The 27,775-nt window shown below is 36.7% G+C and overlaps 1 protein-coding gene across 3 annotated transcripts in view; it reads left to right on the top strand.

The window, feature by feature from the left end:
- ZFPM2 (zinc finger protein, FOG family member 2) overlaps nt 1–27,775 on the top strand; it is a 454,092-nt gene that overhangs the window by 270,421 nt on the left and 155,896 nt on the right. For 2 of the 3 annotated variants that reach the window (XM_035011728.1, XM_035011729.1), the window contains one exon: nt 25,344–25,455. In XM_035011728.1, the coding sequence (XP_034867619.1) occupies nt 25,344–25,455 (112 nt within the window). Of the gene's footprint in view, nt 1–11,380; nt 11,820–25,343; nt 25,456–27,775 lie in introns of those variants that run through there. The other variant, XM_035011730.1, reaches the window with a different exon arrangement.

The following is a 27,775-nucleotide window of genomic DNA, read 5'->3' on the forward strand; positions in this document are numbered from 1 at the left end:
AGGAAATATTTGTGGAACATATCAGTAAATGAAATAACATTTTTAAAAGATTTTATTTTTATATTTTTTAAGTCTTTTTTAATTTAAATAATCTCTACACCCCACATGGGGCTCAAACTCACAACCCTGAGATCAAGCACCTCCGACTGAGCCAGCTAGACACCCCATAAAAGATGTTAGCATAGTGCTTGGGAGTTCAAGAAATGTCCGTTTTGGGGGCACCTGGTGGCTCATTCGGTTAAGTGTCTGCCTTTGGCTCAGGTCATGATCTCAGGGTCCTGGGATTGAGCCCCACATCGGGCTTCCTGCTCAGCAGAGAGTCTGCTTCTTCCTCTCCCTCTGCCCTCCCCATCCCCACCCCACTCGTGGTCTCTCTCTCTAAATAAAATAAAATCTTAAAAAAAAAAAAAGATGTTCATTTTCATTCCCTTTCTCATTGAGCGAATTACTTTGAAATGACTCCTATATAAACTCTAGTTTGTATAGTCATTTTGCTTAAAACATTAACAATGTTCAGAATCTCTGTTTGGGTTTTCAAGATACTAATGCCATCGCAAGAGAGCTGAGATGGTGAAAAATTTTGACCCAGGTTCAAATCCTGACTTCACTACTCTTTGAGTTATTGACTATAGAGAAGTCAATACATTTCTGAACCCCAATTTTATCACCAAAAAATGTGATTAATAATTACCTTAAAAGATTTTTCCTGTAAAGAGAAAATAATACATTTGTTTACCTTATGTAATATTTGAAATAGAGTAGGTACTTAATAAATATGACTTGTATCTGGAGATAGTAATTCCTTCCAAGTTAATGTTCCCAGGAAATTAAATTAGCAACTGATCTATTGTTTCATCTATATCATTAATATAATTGATGAATAATCCCAGACAGAGGACTGACAGTTGTAGATTTCAAAATGCTGCTGTTGAGCCGTAAATAACTATTCTTTGAAAATCCCTTGTAATTAGTTTCTGTGTTGATTTGGAGAAAGTGTATTTTAGTATCTTTTAGGGCTTTTGAGTATTTCATGTGAAACAGTTTTTTAATCTAAAGAGAATAAAAATTTGTCATAGTAGCCTGACTGGTTTCTCATTCTTATGGGAGAAAATGGGGTGAGAAAATTACATTGATTTGTTGAGACTTGTCCAATGCAACACTACACTTATCTTTACTGCCCTCCATCTTAAAAAATATATAAATGAATTTGGCATAACTCATTTAAGTATTCTTGACTTCAGTTCAAGGTTATGCTTTGCATGTGAGCTCTTTCTTGGTCCTCTTGCATCTCATGTTGCTCTGAATTATGATTGTTGGGGTCTGAAATAGAATTTGATATTTTCTCAAATTACCTTGTATGTAAGTGACTTGGCCTTTTAATTTTAAACACTGATCATTTTCCTAAGTACTATTTCATTTGTTCTTTCTCCCATTAAGTGACTTCTTTTTCCTCTCACATGTTATTTATATTCTAAGTAAATAAACCAGAGGCAACAAAAAGTAAACAAAAAATAGTTGGTGTGTGCGTGTATGTGTGTACAGATATAAAGCAAATATTTATCAGCCTTTTTCATGTCTGCTTTTAAATATTATCTCTCTGCCTCCAAAAGAGGGCATAATATTTTATTATATTGATTTCCATTTCTACTTTCTAGTCCTGGTTATGTGTTTTATCCATTCTTCTTGTGTATATATATTTTTTGAATTTTAGATATTTTAATTTGAGTTGGTATAGTATGTTGATGGAGAGCTCAGGCCCTGGAGTCAAAAGCCTGGTCTTAAATCTGGACCTGTCACCATGGAGCTTGTGGTTCTGGGCTACTTACTTTACCTTTCTCTGTGCTCCATTTGACTGATCTTGTGAGTGGAGATATTAATATGTCATACATACATATTTTGTGAATTTTAAAAGAGGTTGTGTACGTAAAGTACAAAGCATAAAGGCTGGCATAGAGTAAGCACTCAAGAAACACTAATCATTAATGTCATTAGGTTAATAATAAATTATTACTGGCTGTATTTTCTGTCTCCTTGTGGAAAATTATATGTCATCTTTTGGCTTAATATTACTAAATTACAGATGTGATAACTTGAAGAAACCTATTCCAACCCATATTTTCAAAATAACAAAACTGAAGCTTTGAGAAAGACTTAGCTGATCACATACCTAATTTGAGAAAGCATTATTTCCAGTACCCTGCTCACAGTTCTTACCGCAATTTGACTATTTGCTTGTTTTTATAAGTCTTGTCTTTAGTTGACATTTATCCCCCTACAAATTATCCTCAGTTACACTGTCCCTGGATTGAGTAAGGCACTCCTTTCATACACTATACTTTCTTTTCTTTCTTTCTTAAGATTTATTTATTTATTTGAGAAGAAGGGCAGGGGCAGAGGGAAAGAATCTTTCAAGCAGACTCCCATGTGAGCGTGGAGCCCAGGTCTGGGCTGGACGTGGGGCTCAACCCCATGACCCATGAGATCATGACCTGAGCCAAAATCAAGAATTGGATGCTTAACTGATTGAGCCACCCAGGCGCCCCAGCTCTATACTGACTTTCTAATAATGCTAACAAAGTTTTCCCCTCTTTGATTTTAAGATTTCCACAAAGGTTCCTCAGATCTTTTCAAACTACTTGACCCTCTCTTCTTCTCGGCTATCCCTTGTCCTCCAGATTTACAGGACTGACTTGCAAGTAGATAGCACCCTAATAGTGTGGTTTTAGAGGTAAAATGGCAAAATCAGTTTCTTCCTTACAGTTGTCCCTTCCTCCCATTGGTTGATAACTGGAATTCTATGATGCAGATTTTACCTTTTAAACTTAAAACTTGGTTTATTGATGAAGTGTAAATGCCTCTAAGTGAGAAAATACTTTAGAGTGTAATAAACTCTATCTGATATGAATGAAGGATATGAGAAAAGAGGAAGGGGACACTGAAGGACCCTGATGTCTCAGAAGAGCAGCTTCTCTCACTTTCTCATGCATTAACATTTTGCATTCCCCCAGTTAATAAGTTATGTTTGATTCATTAAATGCCCCATGAGGAAGTGACAATTGAGAATCATTAATTCATTCTTTTGACAGAGACAGAAACTGTAACTCCAGAGAGTTAAATGCATTTGTCCAAGGTCACCTATTTATGGCACCAGATGGCCTCCCTTATCATCTCAATAAGCTGAGCACCTTCCACTAGGTAACTGGTACCTTGATGTCCACTCTACTCCTCGAAATCTTTCCCAAATAAGGAAGCCTCCATGTTCACTCTCTTTTATCTGCCTGAATTGGTAGTGAGCTCTACTGCTTCAGATTTCAACCTAAAGTAGATTTTAAAGCTTTTTTTTTAGTTATTTGTAGTTAATATCTTTTAAATATGTTGTTAATTTCATATCCTTAACAGTCAAATTTATTGGTTACTGTCCCATGTTACATGTTCTTTTATGTTTTGATCATGTGACTTCAATGATTAATCCCCATAAGGAGGGTTCACTGTGTACTTTGTGTAAACTCCCAACCAAAAGTGTAATTCATTAACGTAGTGAACACTTTTTTAGTTATGCATGCGCTTTTTTAGTTTTGTAAAAGTTGAGGGGATATGTATAGATATAGATATATAAAGCTAGATAAATATGCAGGTTTTTTAAATTGGTGACTTTAATAGAAACAGATAAACATAAATGGAAAGTTGGGTTTTTACAGAAGCTGAGTTTTATTTCAGACATGTTGGTTTTGACACGATAGTAAGAAAAAATTATGAATATCCAGGAGGAAATATATTTAAAGGAAGCCTAGGACATGGGAGATTGGCTATGAGCTGAAGCTCTGGTTTGAGACCCATTTGCTAGTGGTGGTGTTATTTTATAAAATACAGTATGAGGAAGTAAAACTATAGACAGCTAAAGTGAATTATGAACATTAACTATTTTTAATCAGTCATAGAGTATTTACAGATGAACTCTCCGGTGTGGAGTATGCTGATGCTGCTATCGAAATGCCAACAACCAGAGGACTGTTTGAAGAAAGAGAGCAGGGATGCATGGAAAAGAATGTAGACAAGTGAGATAGAAGCAAATGCGAGGGCAGGGACACAATAATAATAATAATAATAATAATAAAAAGCAATTACAAGCAATGGATCAACAAGTACAAAATGGCATCGTACAATTATATTCCGAGGGGACAGAGGAGGGTGAACGGAGGGAGGGAGGTTAATTGGGAAATGCGTCCTCAGGGCAACGACAGCTGAATAAGGTCTGAAGGAAGTGATAGGTCTGAATTGGTCGAGAGCAGCAGGCAGGGAATTCAGATTGGAGGGAAGGGCCTAACCAGAAGATGAAGGAATAAATCAAGCCATGTGGAGAGAATAACAAATGGGCCATTTTGCCTCCAGTGGAGAGACTAGGTGAAAACTATCAAGACATCCTTCTAGAAAGGTTTGAAAGGGGAGTGACATGGAAACAGCAGTTCTTGTAAAGAATAATGCCAATAATGCACTTTGAAAGGTATAGATATTTTAATGTATTTGAGTACATGACTTAGTTTTCAAAATGTAGCTATTAATGAATTTCTAGGGCACAGCCTCCTGTTGTCCAAATTACATGGAAATATGTGTCCGTATTCCCCTCCTCATCACTGTTTGAATTCCCTTTTTGTGTTTAACCGTACCAAGAGAATAGAGAGTGCCTGACAGATATCTGTTCTTGGCTAAAATTCTGTATCGTGCTTTGAAATATTATTCTTCCTAGCAAATGTTAACAGTTGCTAATGTCATTCAAAAATAGTTGAGGAAAAATATGTTTGTGAAACATACAGCTTTTACTGTCAAATTATTTCCTGAGTGAAAGGAAAATACCATAGTGCTCTGCTATTTATTGAATGGGAATCCTTTAATGTTGTCAAGGATTTCATCAAACTGATGCCTTAAATAAGTAGGGAAATCATGTGCCCTCTGTTTCAATGTCTGTTTCCTCATGATGAGGCAGCCACCCCACTCAGCTGTCCAGATGGGACTACCACCCATCACAGTCCTCTCAGATAGGATAACCAGAGCATAACTACTGTGGAGCAATGCAATTATGAATTTCTTGAGGGGGAAAAAGAAGAGATAAGTGCAGGGAAGTCAGCTAACGTGGTACATGGGTGGTTCCAGGCAGCAAAAGGGTTAATCAGATTTTCATTTTAGATAGTCGCCTTAGTAACAATCAGAGAGCCCAGGCTGTATCTTTTCCATTTGTAGGGAATGTTTAGATTTACAGAGTAGCTTAGCTTATTATATACCTGCCTTGATTGCTGGATAAGGCTTGTGATTAAAAACAGAATAAGATTCATTCTTATAATATTGTAAAGAAGAGCAAAACATTAAAAATGATGTCACTGGTGGTCTAGGGTTCTGGGAAATTACTGATATCAGAACTCTAGAGGTAACAGGGTTCCTCGAAAAGTTAAAATAATGAAGGTCAGCATCTTTTGCTTAAACTTTTGGTGAAAATGAGTCTGGGTTCCCATTTTTAAGAGTGAATCCGAAAGCAACGAGTAACATTGGCTAATAATGCTCAGAGGTATTGGACATCAACCTCATTTTTCAAAATGAGTCTGGGTTCCCATTTTTAAGAGTGAATCTGAAAGCAACGAATAACATTGGCTAATAATGCTCAGAGGTATTGGACATCAACCTCATTTTTCATGCCAAATTGCATTAAACTCTCAGAGATGCATTTGTTTATGTTGCGGATTAAGTGCTATGTGGCCCTTAAGTCAGGAATTGAAAAACGTGTGTATGTGTAACGTGTTTGAAAAGTTCTTATTTTCAGAATGTCTGGAAGAGTAGACCAGTGACACTAAAATTTAAAGTCCTTAATTTATCCACTGGCCAAACAGCAGGAAAACAAACTCGACACACTGCTCTTCACATGGCCTCAAACCTCACCTGGAGAGACAGATTTCCTAAGGGCAGAGAAAAGCGTTCAGTCTGTTTGCCAAGACCAGCTCTGTCTGGAGCGGCTGCTGCAATTAGTGACAGGTCATATGTAGGGAGGCCATGATGCACGTGGAGCTTCCAGAGTTCAGCAGCTTCAGAAATTACTCTCTGAAACAAGAGGAACACGGTTCTTAGGAGCATAGTTCATTCCTGTTCATGGTAGTAACTTGGTAACCAGTGAGCCTCCTCAAAATATCTCAGAAGTCAGTATGTCAGGCTCCAGTAGCCACTGAATTTATACATTATTTACAGACAGCTTCTGACTTACTTTTGCTTATTATATTAACTTAAAAATGCCCAGGGTTCCACCTCTGGCAGTCAGCAAGTATCAGATATTTAGCCAGGAGAGCGACTGGAGAGCTTTTAGACTGAAATGAGCAAACAAAAAAAAACTTGGGAGATTTAAAGACTGTGTCTGCTCAGATTTGGAGGCACGGGGAAGAAAGTTTGGTAGAGCGGGGATAGCTTAGTAATGACAGGTCTACCGGTCCCGTAGCGATCATCCATACCGTAATATCAGTTCATTCAGTCGGAGTGTTTTTCTCACGAAAGCTGCTTCACCGAATTGATGGAAGCCAGTGTGTTTGTCTATTTCACGGTGGAAGGGAACAGAGGGTCACTTTGGAACAGGGAGGAATTTGTGAGGTAGGACACCTGTACCTCAAATGAAGACCTGTTGTTAAGAAGTTGATGTGGCTGAAAAAGCTCCAAGGATTAAGGGGAGAATGATTTTGGAAGCTGGGAGACAGGAACCGAGAAGGAAGAAGGCAGAAGAAGACAAATCATATTAAAATTTTTCCTGTGGCCAGAGAAAGATAAGGAAATATCCTGCCTCCCTTTCTGTCCTTCCTCTAACAAATGACCCTTTTCCTGGACACAGGGATTTATACCTAATGTGTAGCTAGATTAAGAACTAAATAACCTTCTTGTAATCTAACCTTGAAACTTTACCATTTGAAATATTGGGTCTATGCCAGTTCTTTGCTCAGTTTGAATAAGATATAGATTCTTTTTGAAGGAAAAAAAAAAAATTCAATAGGCTCAAGGTTTTCCAGAGATTTGCGGGCTGCCATTTGAAAAACACTAAGTTAAAGAAATTAAAATATTCTATTTACTGTATTTCATATGTAAATCTTGACTACAAAAGACATGATTTGCCATCGTGCAAGGTAAAAGTATGTTTGTTTTCATATTTGTTGTGTTAGGATCAAAATGAAAACATCAAATTGAAAAAAAAAATGCCCATAAAATATCCAACACCCTAAGGGGACTACAGCCTCTGGGTTGAGAAACACCGGTGAAGGTGAAAAATGTATTTTGAGTTCCAAATGGTGCATTTTTCAAATGAACTTTCAGAGTCCATTTGTAACTAGGACTCCCTGTATTTAATCATTTCACACTAATTTTTCCCTGGTTTGAATTAAGAATGTCTCCAGCACAGTCATCTAACATTTCCAACATAATAATGTCATTCCAACAATACTGAAAAATAAAACAAGATCGTTGACAGAAAAACAAGCTATAAATATTTGGTTAGAGTATGGAAGAATTTTTCGAATGTCTAATAATATATTGAGACTTGGCTCTTTATTAGAAAGTCTGTGAACTTTCCTTCTCCTATGCTCTCCTTCTACAGGGTCACTATATATTTAAATTGTGTGTCTGTAACATTTTAGCACGTGAACCAGGATATAGTCAAAAAGACCGATGTTCCAAGAAGCTGAAATGAAGAAGATAATTTTCATTCCTGGGGAAATAGTGGAATGTTGAAGAAGGATCATTTTCTTAGCCTTTTTCTGAATTCACGGGGGAATCCTATACTGTCACCCACTTGGCAGAATTGCCGTCCGTCACCGTCTCAAAACTCCTTCATCCGTATCCAAGTCACTTTTGCAGTTACTTCTCTTAATTCTTCAGCCAACCCACTGATCGCCTTGGGAAGTTTTTATGCCGACCCTCCCACTCAATCTGTGCACCTTTTCCTCTCCATAATATAAAATGAAAAATCTTGCAGGCATTTGCAAAATGTCTGCTCTTTTATAATCTTTACGAAGTTCAGGATTGCCATCATGCATAGTAGGCCACCAGTTCATGCCTGTGGATTGTTGGTTTGACCGAAATAGAGTTAAATTGATGTCAGGCCTACTTCTCATAAGTAGTCCCCCTTATCCTCATTTTGCTTTCCATGGCTGTAGTTACCCACAGTCGACTGAGGGCCAAAAGCAGATGAAACTCCTTCTGACGTAATGTTGGAGGGTCAGTAATAGCCTAATGCTACGTCACAGGGCCCGGGTCATTCCCCTCACTTCATCTCCCCCACATGGGCATTTTTGTCATCTCACATCATTGCAAGAAGAAGGCCGAGTGCAGTACACTAAGCTATTTTGAGAGAGAGCGCGCATTCACATAACTTTTATTACAGTATGGTGTTTATAATTCTGTTTTATCATTTGTTATTGTTATTGATCTCTTACTGTGCCTAATTTATTAATTAAACTTCATTATAATTGTATATGTGGGAAAAAAACATACATAGGGTTCAGTACTATCCTCAGTTTCAGGCATCCATTGAGGGTCTTGGAATGTATCCCTTAAGGATAAGTGGATGTGGGGGAGAACTACTGCATTTACTTAAAATTCATGTGCCGACCAAAATTATGCAAATGAAATTGCATAATTAATTTGAGATTTCCCACTGGTTGTTCAGTTGTCAGCACAAGCAAATGATGACTGAGGTCAGGAATGATGTTGCCCTCCTCCACAGTTTTCTATGTGAGCAAAGTAAACCATGGTGGAAAGAGTGTGTGTGGTGGGGAGTGGGTAGGGAAGGATAGAAAGGGAAAGGAAGAGTAAAGAAGGAATGGGGAAACAAAAGAGCACTGGACAAGATGATTATAGGCAGCATGGATAATTATTATTGGAGTAAGTGTCAAACATTGGAGATCAAAGCTGATGAATTTTAAGTATATTAGAACTTTGGGTAAAGAAAATAATAAATATGGTGCTAAGAAAAATCAGTGAAAAAATGACTTTGAAAAAGAATAGTGAATGGGTTCTCTGAATTTTGATGGGCAGGAGGGGTAAGAAATAAAACTAAAAGATGGAAGGAGCTCCAGATAGCTTTGGTGGACATCTGTTTTGTCTCATTGATGAAGAATCCACACTTTTGAAGGCATCCTTGGCCTCTGATCCTGTGCATAGCCTAGGTCCCCATAGAATCCCTCAATTTTGAGGCTTACCCACACTCCGATTTGGGTATTCAGTTTAAGGCTCTGTTAAGAGGAATGTGGAGAACTTGGCTAACTTCCAGAGCAGAGCAGTAAAAATAGTACCGTGAGAAAAGATTAAGGTTCCAGAATATCAAATCATCTTGCCCAAAAAATAGAAGGCTAATACATGATGTAAGTGCTTTCAAGGTTGAAGAGATATTACCCTTCAACTGGAATTCCACCTTCATTTCGGAAAACTGAAAGCAAGTGATTTTGCATTACAACTGGACACGTTCAGGTTAGACCTTCTTAGGGTTAGACTTTTGGAACCTAGTAGTTTGCCAAAAAAACAAAATTCCCCACTTGTTACTAATTATCTCCAACACACCTTTTAGTTATTTCACTTGTTTTTATTAGCCAATCACAGATCATTATATTTTTCCGAACAATTCCAGGGGCATGCATTATTTTATTAAACAATATCAGAAGTCCAAGATGTTACCTTATTATTATTTCTGTTTCTAAGCCTGGATACTTTAAATGTAAGCATCCCGAAGTGCTTGCTCCCTATGTTTTGAAATACTCTATTGCTTTTCTTTGATTCTAACTTGTTCATGTGGAATTTCCTAAGAGGGAAACAGTGCTGGTTCATTAGTTATTTTCTCAAGTTTGTAAATTGCATGCGAAAAACTTTCACTAAGAGTCACCCCTCCTTAAAATCTTAGTCATATTTTGTCTTCTGCAACAGTATACCTAAAATAGCTGAGAAATTCTGATGCCTTTTCTTTGTTTACTGATTTTAAGATCATTATGCATACTCTAATGCATAATTATAATTATGCATTCATGATGTTACTTGTGCTGGCTTAACTCAGAAATAGTGTGAAGCAGCTAATCTCGAAGCTACAGGCTGTTTCCCATCACTTAGATTCTGATCAGAGCTGTTTGTTGAGTCTTATTGGAACGCGGACTCTATGTGCACCAGTCCCACGGCTGGACCCTTCGTTTTATCATTAGTTTCGCTCCCTGCCTTTTCTTTTTCTCTCCAAATTTGTGCTTTTAAGACAGGAAAACTACAAGATAATTTGGTTTTGTTGCATATGTGTAGTCTATTCACGGCAATTAAATGAGAGGGATCTCTAAAATTATCCATTTTATTTATAATCCACATTTAGTATTATATGTCATAAAAACAGACATAGTGCCATTTCTCATGCTTGAGATTTTACTATCAACCGGCTTTATCACTGAGTTTACTTCAGCGTCGTTTAAACTGGTCTAGTGCAAAACTACCAACCTTTCTTCCATATGTTATAGAATAGTGTGAGTTTGGCCAAAAATGAAGTTGGGGTCTGTGTATCTTAACCCATTGTGCCCTTATCAATGATTGCAAAGTATTCATGCATGCATATGGTAGAAAGGATGCTATCTACAACACTGTAAAGATAGTAACATTAAACACACACACACACACACACAAACTAGACCCTTGGTTATTAGAAACTGAAATTTGGATTAGTCTGTAATAGCACAACATGGAAATACACACAGTTTCAAGAGATACGGAGGACAGAGCCATAAATAAGGCATTTTGCTCTGCATAAGTCAGGGGGTAGAGCAAACTCTATTTGTGCTTGTAGTTTAACCTTTCCTTTCTTGCAGACTTGAATTAGGGAAAATCCACTTCACTGTGAATTAGTGACGTTGTTTTGTGATTCTCAAATGTAATGGGAGTGGAGCCCCACCAAAGAGTATGCTTGGAAGTATGTGTATTTGTTGAAGGGACTCTGTCTCTGTTTCTAGGGGATGGGGCACCATTGTGTCAATTTTTTAATATACTTATAGCCACTGTGCTTATTTAAATTTCTGAATATTAAAGGACACCACGAGTGTGTTTTAAGACTTTGTTCCAGTGCATGGTATTAGAAAAATGTGCACTACTTAAAATTTTTGAACTAGCTCAGAAATGCCTAATTTAGAGTCCAAGGCAGGGGAATGGCATAATTAGGAGCTCAACATCCAGAGCCTTTTCAAATTATTTCCCAGATGCCCTACAAGCAAATCTTTAGACCTTGTAGGTACTAGTAAAAAGGATAGGCAGAAAATTTGGAGTAATATCAACAGAACAAATTATTTTATAACCAGTATGTAGAGCTTTTCATCATACAGGGTAAGACTTTATTCAAGTAACCTTAAGTCGCCATGAAAATCTTTTCATTCTGTTGCTAGTGGTGTGGTCGTCTCCCCACTAACCAATTTATTGAGTAGTTAAAAAGTCAAAAGATTGGTCAGAATAGTAAAATCTCTTACATATGTATAGTATGCTATATTGATCGTTCTGTTGATATCTGGACAGAGTAAATTAAATAGGCATAAGACTTTTCATAGATATTTAGCTGTTTCTTAAGTTTTTCCCCATTTCCCCAAGTCCATATACATAATAATTATAAATGAACTTAACTGTTTGTCAGGTATCAATGTAAATGATTTATAAGTATTAATTTATCTCACATCACATCAGCCCCATGAGGTATTATTATTCTCATTTTACAGATGAGGAAACTGATACACAGAGAAGTAGAGTTTACTGACCGAGATCACACCATAGATGAGTAGCGAAGGTTGGATTTACACGTAAGCAGTCTGACTCTAGGACCCACGCTTTTAGCCACTGTGTTAACTGCCTGTCTGTTAAGTCTGTAGTATATGAACTGAGTAGGTTCCTGCTTCTTTTCCTCATGGTGCTTATCACATTGAAGAAAAATATTGTAGGTCATAAACAATATTTGAATTACAACTGAACTCTTTAGTTTCAGACACACTGATTCAAAAGAACTACGTTTTTTTCCATCTCTGCTCTGTTTCTACCCAGTGCTTTTTATTGAGGCTCCTTTTAAACTTCCCAGTTTATTTTGAACTTCTGTTGGCAGGTGAAACAGCTCTGATTATGTTTTGTTCAGTCTGCCTGTGAGCAACCCAGTTTAAGCTGGGGAACATGCTAACTAAACCCAAACTGGGATATTTCTTTAAGTGGAGACTCCCCGCCCTCTCCCCAAAGACCCCCATCAAGGAGCCAAGACTATATGATGCAGTTTAAGTTCCTTAAGTGGGTGCATCCAGAGATTCTGAAGAGTGGAATTGACCAGTCAGGCATGGCGGCCTTTCGCCCAGAGTGTACATTGATGCCTCACTGTGAAGGATGGTGTTGAGGCTCTATTCTGTCTGTTGACCAGTTGGGTATGTAGAGAATCTATTATTCATTTGTTCTTGTGTGATCAGTGCTGAACTGAGTGAATTTTAGCCTAAAGACACTTTGGATTTCATCATGAATTCTGCTTATGATTGGAAAAGTTTATATAGGCTATGTTTTATCCTAAGCTATAAACATTTCTACAGGTATAAAAAATGCTTGTAGTCACAAAAATAAAAATCTTAAAAGCATTGCCTATTTTTCAATGTCTTTAATATCACTAAGTAGGCTATGTTCAGTTCTGTTCCTCTTATACCCACTTGATGCCTGATATTGATATTTAGTGTCTCAGCTAGACTTTTAAGACCCAAAACTGTGCAAATGTGAGAAATAATTCACTATAAACCTATAAATTTCACAGCTCGGAAAACCCTGAAGGTTATTAATGAGGCACCATGCAATTAGCTTATACAAAGTGCAGCTAGGAATCATGCATAATGTAAAACAGAAACTGCTAACCACTGACTCATGGAAGATCATTTAAGCTAGTTTTCATGGACATGAAGAATTGATATTTAACACAATTCCTAAGAAGATTCTTTTTGCTTTAACACCGTGGAAAGAATTTAGTTTCTTACAGATTTGCTAAGAGAAAAAGAGAAAACAGTTCATGGTTAAGGCAGTTTCCAGCAATGTGAATTTGAACAAGTTGTTTAATATTTTAGAATCTCAGTTTTTACCTTTACAAAATGGACATAACAGTGAAATTGTGAAAATTAATTCAACAAGTAGTGTAGCACCTAGAATTTTAGCACATAGTTAATGCTTAATGAAATGTTATAAATCATGTATTAGGGAAATGTGTCACTCTTCCACCCAGCTAAAATTCTTGTTTTACTGGGAATTCTGCATTTTGATGGAAACAAATTTCTTTAGTAGGAGTATTAGAAACATAAGCCAAACACTTGCATAGAATAACATACCTGTTACAGCTTTAAGCTCATTACATACATTAACTCATTTAATCCTCAAAATAATCCTATGACATAAATACTTTCATTATACTTGTTTCAGAGATGAAGAAACAGAGTAGTTAAGTAACTTGCCCTAGGTCATACAGCTACTGGATGGAGATGTGGTGCAGGCTTAGTCAGCTTGACACCAAAGTACAAGTTTTAAAATTTGACTATTAATAAAGCATATTAAGTGTGATAATGTGTATGCACTTAAGATAGTATATACATAATTTATCTTGGCTACATTTCATAAAATATTTCCATTTTTGAAATATTTTTTAATTTTATCTTTGATATACTTATTAGTAATAATAATTAAATGGATATATAGTAAACTGATGTTGACAGAAGTAGAAGTGCATGGCTTAAACTAAGCTATAAATAAGAAAGATTTATAATTGGGTTTTAGATATAACTACTAAAAATATAAGCTATATTTTATAGATTTTCAGTGTATATTAGATAAAGCCTCAGTATTTTTAAATTCAGAATTAAAGTGTAATCCTAAATTGTCATGAAGATCCCTTAAGATGAGTCTGTTAACCACTTCTCATCTATTACCATGCTGTCATTTGGTCATGGACCATCAAATATGCATTGAGATTTCCAAATGTATCAGTCATATACTTGACATATCATGAACCTGATTATAAATATTGTTTTAAATAATCTATGTGTATGTCATTTAAGCATTTTTATTATCAATACATTGTGAGCATCTAGAGGAGGTGTAACATATCTTTCATCATTCTATTCTTAAGAGTTTTATATGTAGTAGATAATTTAATAAATGTTTATTGAATGAATAATGAATATACTCAATTTCTAGTAAAGTAAAAAGTGATTATTTTAAAAGCAGAATAACCTAAATTAGTCTCTCAAAATAGAAATGGCATGGAGATATCCAAAAATAATGCTGATCAGTCATTACTAGTTAGAATGTTTATACATAAAGTTACATTTTTTATGTGGCAAAAAACACATCTTGGGGTGCCTGGGTGGCTCAGTCATTAAGCGTCTGCCTTCAGCTCAGGTCATGATCCCAGGGTCCTGGAATCAAGCCCCGCATCGGGCTCCCTGCTCTGCCGGAAGCCTGCTTCTCCCTCTCCCACTCCCCCTGCTTGTGTTCCCTCTCTCACTGTGTCTCTCTGTCAAATAAATAAATAAAATCTTTAAAAAAAAAACAAAACACATCTGGACAATGTAAACCAACTTGGTCCGACCTTTAATATCATACAGATGCAGCTAAATGCAGAATTTAACCCCTGGTATTTGCACTCAACCATTAAGTTTTTATAGATGTGTTACTTTGTCATGTTAAGGTTATTTAGATAGTCTCTCTAGGGGTGCCTGGGCGGCTCAGTCGGTTAAGCATCCAACTCTTGGTTTTGATTCAGGTCATGATCTCAGGGTCCTGGGATCGAGCCCCGCATTGGGCTCCATGCTCAGCGGGGAGTCTGCTTGAGGATTCTCTCCCTATCCCTCTCCCCAACCCCCGCCCCACTCACCTGATCTCTCTCTCAAATAAATAATAAATCTTTAAAAAAATATTCTTCCTAACATACACGTTGATACTTTTATTCATATTTCTATTCCTTTTGTAAAGAATATGGTTTGAGAAGTTTGTCCAGGGTCAGTATTAATAAAGGTTTATCTCATTTGGTTCTGATTTCATACCATGCTCCTTTAGTTGCCCCACACCCACAGGTATATTGAACAAAGGCCCCCTGGATTGGGAGCATATAGAGGTGAACCTGTCTCATTGGTCAGAGTCCTCTTCTGCTTGTTTTTCCCCACGGAAAGCAAGGCAGCTTGCATCCGGAAGGGAAGGCCACTCCCAGTGACTGGGCACTTGGCTTTTATTCCCTGGAAGTACAGAATTAGTAGAGTCCTTCTGCATCTGTTGATTTGGAAAAAAAATACTGAAAACTACTCTCGTGGTCAGAGTCTTACTTTAGATACTTAATTTAAGTGTTTGCAATATTCTTGTTATTAAAATGTCTCACAGATTAGATAAGCTTTGTTCTACTACTCTGTAGCACCTTCACACTTCTGCCAGTTAGACTGCCAAGCTTTGAAGCTTTTGCACCCAACTTTGAATAACTTGTCTCATAAAAATCTGCTTTCCCAAAAGGTGCTATATTTATCACAGTACCTACTGTATGGTTTAACAATGCCATCATTTTTCTTTTTTCTCTTTGGAGGGAGACACCTCTCTCGTTCCTGTTCTTCCATTTTTACCATAGACTGTTACCATAAGTTTCAAATATCAGGTATATTTTAAGTTCCAGATATAGGGGAGTTCTTAATAATGTATGGTTACAGACAAAAATAAAGGTACATATCATGAAAACAAAACATGTAATGTTTTGGGGAAAAGGAAAACCCTTTGCATTTGGTTTTAAAATTTACTATATTGTTAATACCAGGATTGCCCTTTTTTCTTTGGAGGGGAAGGGCTGATACTAAGATTGGCTCAAATGTAATAAAGAGACAGTTTAAAAGGTGTCCAAAAGATTCATTACATACTGCAATAGATTAATTCATGAGGGACAGACATATCTCAGTATCTGAGGATGACTTTGTGCAGGATAGAGCTTTTTCTTTCTTCCACCGAATGCCTTTGGGGTAAATCTCAAAAAGAGACTGCTGAATAGAATTGACCACTATTTTTTTTTTTTTATGTGTAAATAGGTCATCGATAGTTGAATGTGTGTATATACATCTGTTACCCGCTCTGTATAATTCTTCATACTAACATTTTTATTTTGACCACACCACTTTCTCTGACCGCACCATTTTCCTTGTATTAATATCCCAAGGTAAAGTAAATTAGATGGCTTTATTAACTGCTTGAGCAATAAAAAAAAAAAAATAAATAATAGCATTTCCTTAAGATAGTGTAAGCCCAGCGTGTTGAATTTTCATATATATCTTCTCCACACTCAAGATTTGAGTTTAGACTTGACAAAAATTCTATGGTAGAAAACCTTATGATATTATTGTCAAGCTGTAAGGACACTGGAGATCATCTTACAAAGGAGAAAGATGAGACCCTGAGAGGTTAAGTGATTGGCCCCAGGTCACACAGCTGGGATCATGGCTTTCCGGGTCCCTGAATCCCGCCACAGGTTTATGTGAGGAGGGATACCCCAGAGCAATTTACTTTTTCCTTCCCAAGGCTTCAGTGCTGACGACACTCTTTTGCACATTGCACTAGGTGCAAGCCCAGAAATTCTGCCAGGAGCAAAACAACACTCCTTAAACACTCTGTGACTTTCAGAACTGTATAAAATAAAAGGTTGAAGTTAATGGTTGCCAGCTTTCAGGGAGTAGTTCCTCTTTGGAGCCAAATATATGTGGAGAACAGATGAGACTGTGGGAGTGAGTTGGCAAAAGGGAAAGAGAAATGAATCTCTTCTTTTTTTGAAAATGAAAGTATAAATAAATATCTGGGTAACTTGGATGTTTATTATTCATTTAGAGAGTCTTCCCACTTGAAAAATGAAATATCTGTATCTTTAATATGAGGATTCTTGAATAATAATTTTATATTATATTTCTAACGATCATGAAATAATCTTTTTTTTTTTTTTGGAAGCAAAGAGATTATTTTAATGACCTGGATATATGGAACTATTTGTGTTCACATTCTTAAAAGATCATTATTTCTTATACTGAAATTCCTGTATTTAAGAGTGACTCATGTTGCAATAATGGGTTTCCATAATTTTGAGAACTCAAAGCAAATATACCTCAGAGATAATGATTATTTAAATTTTTGGTTCATAGAGATAAAACAGTCTTTGACATAAGGAGTATGGATATAGGAGCCAAGAATTCTATCATTTTATTTCACACTCATTTTGTTTTTGAAAAGTCTCTTATCGTGTTTGAGATCCCACAGTGATCTTAAAGACGCTTGTTAGCAGAAGCTCTCTGGGATTTCACTCTCATGCTGTCCTTAAGGGATATTTTGTAGAATTGTGCTCAAGAGAAACACTATTCTAATGAAACCTTCCTGGGATTTTCATTCATAAATCTGTTCTGTGCCTAATGGTATAGTGTAGTGGTCCTTGTTAGAGCACATTACTGATGCCTTTCCAATTTAGACTTCTCACGTTTTTTCCAATTTAAGAGTATTCTTAATTTATTTGAACTTGAGTTTGAAAATGTATCTAGCGCATCAGTTTTTTTCAAGCAATGGAAATTTGATAATCTTTTACTAAGTTGAGTTTTGTTGTTTCTTTAACAATTACTGTAGGTAAAATACTTGGTATGAGTTTGGAAGTTCCTGAAGTTACTTCTTCAATTTTAAATTTTTTTAAGTTTGTATTTATTTATTCATTTAAGTAATATGTACACCCAGTGTGGGGCTCAAACTCAGACCCCAAGATCAAGAGCTTCATGCTCTTCCAGCAGAGCCAGTCAGGCACCCTGGAAGTTACCTCTTTAAATCTGTTTGTACATCTCTGTGTTTTTGTCTCTCTGTCTCTCTCTCTCTCTCTCTATTTCTCTCGTTTTTAGACACAATAAACAAAAGGAAGATGGCAACTCTCACCCAAGATACATCCCAATGTAGTTCAGTGGCCATTTCATTCTTTTTTAAGTATAAGCACATGACTTTAATGGAAACACATGATACACCTAGTCATATCTGAATGATGTCTGGCATTCATTAGACATGGAGAATATTTAGGTGTTATTGTTAGAACCTGCTTTTATATCATCACATAGGTAATGTTGACCCTGCAAGACCACATGGAATAGAGTTATTCTGTTTCTGTAATTTAAAGTGTCCTCTATTCTTGGAATGAAAAAAAAATTCTTGGCCTCCAAAGCATCAAGCTCAAACATTTCACATGGTGTCCTATATAACTTTTTTTTATTATGTTATGTTAATCACCATACATTACATCATTAGTTTTTGATGTAGTGTTCCATGATTCATTGTTTGCATATAACACCCAGTGCTCCTATATAACTTTTTAAAGGATGTTTACTAAAAAACACAGTTTTATTAGGTGGAAATCATCATACTAAATGTTATCTTTTTTTTTTTAGATTTTATTTCCTGATTTTTTTTAAGATTCTCCACCCAGTGTGGGGCTCGAACTCACAAAACCTGTGATCAAGAGTCGCATGCTCTGCCAACAGACCCCGCCAAGTGCCCCCATACTAAAAGTTTTATAGTTCCAGTCGGGTCAGTAATGTTGAGACTATATGCCATGCGTAGAATTACTGAAAACTTGTACAGAGCCTTGAGTTATATTACTTGACATTTCTCCCCACTTTTGGTAGTCCAAGATTTTAAGTTATTTTGCACCCATAGGATAGGCTGTTGGTGAAGGGAATTTTTAAATTCAAGCTCACTGTCACCAGAGACTTCACACAGCTAAAGGGAGAGCGATACAATGTTTTCGTGACTGTCAGATTGTGTTTGAATTTAATTCCAGTATGGAGAACTACTTGGATATATTAACTGAAACTTTTACTGTGTAGTAAAGTACAAGGTCAAATCACATACAGTACCATTTTTTTCATTTAGATGTAGACAATAATTCAGTTGGGGGAGAGTGTCCATTTTTCTGGTTCTAACTATATAAATCTAATGTCTACAGTAATTTGGAAAATTTTCTATGCCTACTATCAAATATATTTTTATAGCTGAGAGAATAGAAACAGCGATGAATTGTTGAAACAGCTATGAATTTTGCCAAATAGGCTTCAAGCCCTCTTTACCTATTGCCCAGTTAAGGAATCAACATCCTGAGAGCATTTTTATCAGCATCAAACTACCTCTCATGGCATTGGCTTGAGATTCTCTAGTGAGATTTTGTTATATTTCCTCAACTAAAGTCAGTGGAGGCCAATTTTTCCATCAAGGGACTCTTCTAGCTCTTTTAAAAGGCTGTAAAGTCAGGCTCTTCTCATAGGTCAGATTTTCCTAAGACTTCTAGCTCTTCCTAAGCCTCATTTTGGAAATCCTCAACAAATATTTCCAGCAAAATTTGGAATCCCTAAGACAGCATTATGTCACCAGTTTCTTGGGTTAGAATTATCCTCTGTGCTTTACCTTTGGGCTGTCTACTTTTATCTCCATTAACCTTTTGGCTTGAGTATAAACATTTATTGAAGGCAACCTCCTTTGTCGGTCCAGTAACTCCAAAGGTTAGTGAGAAGTGGATGCTAGTTTGACCTCTTTTATCCACATTAGATGATTCTAATTATTCCTAAGAAATGACACTTTTGACCCATTTTGTCCTTGTCAAGTTTGTCTAGTTGTGGGCTGTCGAAGCATGAAACTCTGGGTTCAAACAGTGTCCAGGAGTGCACATTTTTCTAACTTAGAATGCGGAGCCTCAAAAGTGCACACTCTTTCTTTTTCTTTTTAAAACATGCCGGTTTAACTGAAACTCAGGGCTCCTGTTATGTCCCTTGAATTGATTTATTCCTGAAAGAGACCACCTAGATATGAAGTGCAAACTTTAACCTGTAAAAACCCATGGGTTATTGAATACAGGAAAAAAGAAAAAAAAAAAAAAAAACACCTTTACATAAGTGAGGATAAGCTAGGTTTTGCTGAGGTTGCAAGCAACTCTAATATCACAGCAACATTTTACATAAAGAAAGAAGTTTATTTCCTTATCACGCTACGTGGCCATTATGATTCCTGGGGCTTCCTCCTTACATGGTTCCATGATCACTTCAGCAAAAGCAAGGCATGATGGTGAGTCCATTGGCTCTTACAACTTCTCTGTGGAAGTGATTGTTCAATTTTATTGGTCCAGTGAGGTCATAGGCCATCCCTAACTTGAACAGAGATCTGGAAAGCAGAGAGCTGGGAACAACGGATCAGTCGCACTAGTGACTACTACCAGGTTTAAATTGGATACTTAAGAGTTTTTGTCTTGACTTTTATGCAAATAGCGACAAACATGATCAGCACCTGAGAAATAGTAAGGATTCAGTAAATGTTTTTGGACATTTTTAATTCATTTATTCATGTAGCTATTCAGCAGATTTTGGCATGCATCTGCAGTGCACTAAACACCATGCTGGTTGCTTTATAAGACTTTCCTTGAGATAGAAATGATTTGGCAGATGTGTGTTCGGAAATTCAGGACATTCGAGTTTAAGTGGTTTTCCAGTCACAGAGTCTGCCCATAGCACGTAGTAGGATTCAAACCGAGGCCATCTGACTCCAAGAACAGTAATGTCCTTTTGGTTCCATCCCAACTGTAAGGTCGATGGTAAATCATGAAACGTTTTAAATACTTAATTGTAGGAGCGGAAATTATTACAATCACCACTATGTATGTTCTTGTACTTGAAGACAAGAACATTAAGCATATCTAATGACTGTGGAATGACAATGTAGATTTTTTGTTATTCCAACAAAGAAGAAGCTGTTTCACACTTTTGAGTACTTTTGATAAGAACTTAAAGTCTTTTTTTTTTAAAACTGTAAGTCAGTAAACCCACATGCCTTTTGTATTCATTTTCTATTGCTGCTGAAACAGATTACCACAAATTTAGTGGCTTAAAACAACACAAATTTATTATCAGTTCTGTAGATCGGATCCAGTATGGGATCTCATTAGACTAAAATCAAGATGTCAGCAGGATGCTTTCCTTTCTGGAGGTTCTAGGGGAGAATACCTTTCCCACCATTTGAGCTGGTGGCAGAATTCAGTTCCTTGAGGTTGCAGAACGGAGGTCCCTGTTTCCTTGCTTCCTGTAACTGAGAGTCATCCCAGTTTCCAGACACTGTAGTGTTCCTTATTTTATAGTCTCAGTATGCCATCTTCAAAGACACCAAAGGCAGTGGAATCCTTTTCATATGGAATCCCTTTGATCCTCTGTTTTGCCTCTCTCTTCTATGTGTTAGATGGGGCCTATCCAGATAATCCAGGATACTCTCACCATTTCACGGTCCTAAACTTTAATCACATCTTTAAAATCCCTTTTCCCAAGTAAGGTAATATATTCCCAGTTTCCAGGGAATTGGGGCATGGACACTGTTTCTCTGTCTATCACAACTTTTATATCCACTCTCTTCCCGACATATTGTGCCAACTATATCCTCTGTAGGAAGCTAATAAACATCTTGGCCTTACTTTCTTTATTTGTGAAATTAGGGAATGAAACTCACTGAACTTCAAAGTTGCTTCCAGCTCTTAAAATTCTAGACTTGTGTGAGTCCTTGTGATAGAGACATGGGAAAGTAAACCTAATGATCAATGTGGATATTATTGTTATTTTCTATTCATGGATTTTGCTGGAGTGTAGATTTCATATAATCCTGGATAACTCCTTCCTTCTCACACTTGGTAATCTTCTTTGAAGTCAGTCAATCTCTACAAAAGTTGTCTTCTTCAGAAAGAAATTGACTTACCTCCTCAAAACTGTAATAACTGGTCCCTTGAGATTTTTTATCTACTTATTATTTACTTTACAGCTTGGGTATAGCTTTCAGCAAGTCTTTGCTACATTTTTGCTTTTGCTTTATTGGTTTAGAGGAAAAGAAATTGTTTTTTCCTTCGATTCAGTTTCTTAATAAGTCAGATTCTACCTATGCCCAGGTGTAATAAAGATTTCCAAGGTTTTAAAACACATGATACCTAACTTACTTCTAAGGAAATATACTAATTAACTATTTTTATTTGTACCATAAAATTAATTCCTTCAAATCCTAATTTACTTATGTACTAAATGGAGAAAATGTTAATACCTAAGTCCTAGAGTTAAAAAATCAAAAAAGGTAATTGAGGAGAAGTACAATACCCAACATTTAGTGCTCAATAGATATAAACCACCAATATTGTTCTAACCATAGTAGTAGTAGGTGTGGAGGTGAACAAGTCATCCCAGTTTGCCCAGGAATTTCCGGTTGAAGTGCTGAAAATCCAGCATCCTGGGAGACCCTTCAATCCCAGGAAAGCCCAGATGGTTGGTCACCCCAGGAATGGTAGTGTCTGGAAACAAAGCTAGACATAAAAATAGCGTCCTCCTTCTACCAGCTATTAGACCTAAAAGAAATTATTAATCTTTGAGTTGCAGGGTTTTTTGGTGGTTGTCTTTTTTTTTTTAATCTGAGAATGGACATCAGGACTAAATAAGTCAGGGAAGTGTCTAAGAAAATCCCTGCACAAGTTGCATACGTGGTAGCACCCTTATTCTTCCTGGTTAAGCAGTCTTAACTGATTTCCTTTGCCAAGAAATTCAAGCATAAAGGGTTTTGCCTGGTATGAAAAGATCCTTCAAAATATGCTTCTCACCTGCCCTTCCAGACAAATTGCTATTATGTTTCTTCCACTTATCAATAATAATAATAATGATTATAATGATGATAACTAATGCATATCTAGTGCTTTCTACGTACCAAGAACAGCTCTAACGACTTTGTAAGTAGTTAAAACCAAAGAGTCCCAGAAAGACTCACTATTTCCTGTACTTATGACTCTCTTATAAACTGCTCAGATTTTGCCCATTCTATACCACCAATTGCAAATTCTCCGTTTATCCTTTAAGATCTTGTCTGAATGTTACCTTCTCTTTATCTTCCCAGAATCCACACAACAGAAGTTTCTCTCTTGCCCTGCATTAATCCCAAAACAATTTACACATGACTTTGCACTCCTTACCATGCTACTTTTTGCATTATATTAAACTTTTTCTTATGTATCCATATCTTTCACCAAAAAAGATGTCCTCACATTCCTAGCACCAAACACAGGACCACGGTGGAGGTGGTTTGTATGTTCATAAATGATGGAAGATTATAGTATCAGCAAAATCAATTGATTTGCTCTACACTAAAAGATTCCCTAAAGAATTTAAGTGATCAATATCTATTTTTCATATTATCTGTGGAAAATTGTAAGAGCTGATTTACTGTGTAGAAATCTATGTCGCTTTAAGAACTATGGAGTATAAAGATTAAATAAAAGGCATGTCTTTCCCATGAAATAACAGTACAGTAGAAATGGGGGAGGTGCCTTTTGTTGAATTCTGTTCTTTAAAACCAGAAGAGAGAAGCTGTTAGCAATAAGACCACAAAATCTCCTACATCCGGTTTTATCGAAATGGTGCACTCTCTCCTGTGACTTCTTCTGCCTACTGCTTGGAGACCTGCTGACCCTGATCTGTGGATTTACCAGTTTCTCTGGTAGAAAGAGAAGCAGACATATGCATAATTAAGACCTAATATTTAAATGGATATGGGTCATTATCATTTCAGATTGAAGAAGCTTGCTTGTCTGCAATTCTGTTTTCAAACGGAAATAAAAATGGTCACTCAGACTAATAACCATAAAGATAACTTGATAACATTTTTGCCTGTATTATTAAAAAAACGATATAATATAAAATTACTTCTTTCTTCTAGGATTTTCACATAACCATCCTGCAAGACTGTTCTTTCAGGGACAATTTCTATAGTTTGTTACTAGAGAAGTTTCTCTGAACGTGTAAAGCACCAGATAGATGTTTGCCAAATATTAAGATATGTAGTTGAAAAATTAAGAATTTAAAATGAATCAAAGTATGAATATAAAAAAAATTACTATGCTAATATTTCTCACCACTGATCTGGTTTACCATCTCTTTTAATATTTGAAATATTTTTTCAGATTTCTTTTTTTTTTTAATTTATCCATTATGGTTGATTTTTTCATTAAACAGTATATTTCATGGTAGTTTACCTCTTATAATTGATACTTCAAGAAATGGGTTAACATTCATCTTATGCCTAGTTGTCAATATGGGTTTGCAGCTAACAATAGATCCGTGTCTCAGACGTTATCATTGTTGTCATTCAGCGGGTGAAATGGGTTTTCCAGGTTCCTGAGGGATTTGAAATGACCAGATTACATGGAACTCCTCAAGTGAATACTTATTAATGCCAATTTGGGAAATTTGCAGCAAAGTCCCAGAATGAGCTGAGATCTCTTTGGCAGGATCATATCTAGGTGAAGATTCAGTTCAAAAATTACCTTGAGACCCTTGCATTGTAGTCTGTGTTGTGGTTTTGTGATATTTGATATACAGACATGGTCTGGTGGATGATAAAAGTCTGAATGCCAGTTCACTGTGACTCATCGGGAAACAACAGTCTTGCTAAAGCTCACTTGTTTCCTCCCCAGTTTATTTCCTGCCATGTTTAACGTAATTAAAGACAAATAATTTGGATGCCAAACAGCCTAAAATGATGAACCTTTTGAGCCTTATATTTAAAACGTACAACTGGAAATACTTTGTTAGAACTAGGGCAAATGTCTCCCCGCTTTCTGTGCTTCTCAGAGCGAGGGACGTCATGCTTTAGTTGCTCTGCATCTGAATTTATTCACAAGTCCTCTTTTATAGTCTTTCTGGAGACAATGTATGGTGAATCATTAGCATTATTATTATTTCAGTTACCCTGAGACTACATATCCACACTTAGCAGAGGGGGTTGGGTAGATTTCATTATTCATTCGAAATAAATTCCTGCTCTAATATAAATGTTGCTCAGGATAGAGCTTTGAAATGGATCCTGATTCTTTAAATTCTTTCCTGTCTGTTTCAGGAAATAGTGAGATCCTGTTGATAGTAAAGTACAATGTGTCTAAAGTTCACTTCTAAACACCCTGCTCTTTGCAATGAAAGTCATCTGCATTCTCTTTATAATTCAGAGCCGCAAGAGATCTGTCTAATCTTGGAGATCTGATCCAGTATCATTTAGGAAAAAAAAATCCTTGATAATAATTCTACCATTCAGATTAGTGAAAGCAGTAAATCCTTACAGCTTCTGTCGTCTTAAAAAGATATTATGAGACAGGGGAATAAGGACTTGGATTATGGTTTGGGAGATTTAGTTGTTTGTAAAAATAAAATGATTAGTACAGTTATTATTCAAGTTTTTAATCAATGAAAGCAAATGGCATCTGTTTGTTATCATTCTTTCCACAGAAGACAAAGGCTCAGGTCCCCATGGTGCTGACGGCTGGTCCCAAGTGGCTACTGGATGTGACTTGGCAAGGAGTGGAAGACAACCAAAACAACTGCATTGTGTACAGCAAAGGTAAATGCAGGATCATTTCCCTCTCCCTTGGCAAGTTGTGGAACCCGAGCAAGGCAGGACCCCACCAAGTGCACTGTAATGGGAACGCAAAGGGAAATGCGATCCTCTCTCTTCCTTTTTCTCAAGAATCTCTCTAACCTGTGTTTCCAGCAAAGCGTCCTGGGCTTTTCCTGTACAATATAAGACAGAAAGTGTTATACCATTAATGACTTAGCACTGCGCACACTTCCCGAACCCTGTATTTGAGTGGTGTGACTGGGACCTTCCTTGCTTTGGGCTTTATTGATAGCCAGTTTGATGAAACCCCAGGTTCCTCCCTCTTAGACATTACAGAAAGTAAATTCCTTTTGCAGTTTAGCAGTTCATGTCCAGGTACATGCTCCAGGCGGCGCTGCATTCCAGCCTCTTTCTTGAAATCACTCATGATGAGGATAGCTGAAAGTGAAACCATTGCAAAGACAGAGAATTCTTCCCCATGGTGATTTCTGAAAGGCAGGGGGCAAACGGGGAAAGAGGAAGCCGATGGCTTGCAGAGCTTTACCTTTGATTTGCTCAGTGTGATATCAGCCTAGACCCGTCATCTAGCTACACACCCTGGCTACAAAAGAGCCGAAGGTCCGTGATAGCACTTCCAGACGCAGGCCCCTCTTCATGTGTGGTGTGGTTTGGGGCACTTTTCTCCATATTCAAGTTATGGGCCCCAGCTCTGTACTCTTACGGTGAAATCCCTAATCGTGCCTCTTCGTAAATATTGCAAAACCTTGGGCTTCTCATGTTTAATTTCTTTTAGCTTTCTTTTTTAACCAAACAGACCTACTGAGATCAAAGATTTATTTGTACATGAACCTAGAAACCATAAAAGCATACAAGGGAACAAGCAAATAAGCACCCCTATCAATATATTAACATATAAAACACTAATCATAACATCAAAGACTCTTAAAAACTTGCTAGAAACAATTACAACTTGTTCCTATAATCATTACAATTTGTACACTTATAAGAGGATTGCCTTTAAACTACCATAAGCCTTTGAAAGTTGAAACACCGGAAAGAGGGAATTTGCAAGCTAAAAAAACAATCTGCACACCAGGATCTGATTATATTCTTTTTCCTTCTATAATTGCTGGTCCCAAACCCACTCATTTTTCTAACCTGAAATACCTGTGGTAAGCTGGTGGGAGCTTTTAGATAGAAGGGAAGTGTGATTTTCCCAGGATGTGTCAATATGATATATCAAAGTGGAAGGAAATGGTATAGTGAACCAGTTTACCAGTGCCCACATTCAGAATGCAGAAATACAAAAGAGGCCTTGGAATGTAGGATTAATTACGAGGAATAAATTTTTGTTGTACAGTGTCTTATCTCCATGATGGCAATATAATATGGAGGAACCAAGAGAATAGCTGTTCTCTTGTCATAATCCAAATCCATTGCATTTTTAAATCAGCCATTCTTTTGGGAGCCATGATTGTTGTATTGTTATATATAAGGAAAGAAATATGGCAAAATTGCAATTCCATGTTCAGTGGAGTACTTTAACTTGAACATGTTTATGTGTTTGGATTATGGTTGGCTGTATGTTAGGTCTTTTGGCAATAGACAATTTAAAGTAATTTTTGGAAGGTTACTAATAAATTAACTCATAAAGCATGCATTGAGCCCAACTACGAGCTAGCCTTGTACATGGATACTAATAGCCGCCATTACTAAGCACCGCTGAATCCTCTCCATGGTACTTCTGTCCCAGATTGTATGTGTTTCTCTCATTGTTCTTCATCACCTTGTTTTACGATCATTATTATATGGGTTCAAAAAAGAGTAAAAAAGCTAAAAGTTAGAAAAAAAGAAAAAAAGGTTAAAAAGTTAGCTATTAACTTTAAGCAAAAGAAAAAGTAACAGGTTAGCTATCATTGCCTGCCTTTCTGATCTAATCTATAGTTACCAAGGGCAAGAACGAGGTCTCAGTCACCTTCCTATCCTTGGTCTGGTATGCTGCCTGTACAAAAAAAGCACTAAATAAATATTGATTGGCTGACCAGATAAACAAAGGCGTGGTTGCCAGAAACTGGAATAGGCATTTCACATACTCGAATGATGAACCATATGCATTATGGCTATTTAATGGTTCTTAACCTACAAAAGGTAATTTGATATTGTGCAACTTAAGAACTATTGGTATTGCGGTTCAAACAGCAGAGACTGCAATAACTAGTGTATAGGTATTATTTCATTTTATCTTCATTGAATACCTCCTATGAGGTAATTAATATACTACTCCATTTTACAAAAGGTGAAATTGGAGTTAGGTGGGTTAAGT

Source organism: Mirounga leonina, unplaced genomic scaffold (assembly GCF_011800145.1).
Source record: "Mirounga leonina isolate KUSES-001 unplaced genomic scaffold, KU_Mleo_1.0 Mir_165, whole genome shotgun sequence".
In the NCBI taxonomy this organism is placed as follows: Eukaryota; Metazoa; Chordata; class Mammalia; order Carnivora; family Phocidae; genus Mirounga; species Mirounga leonina.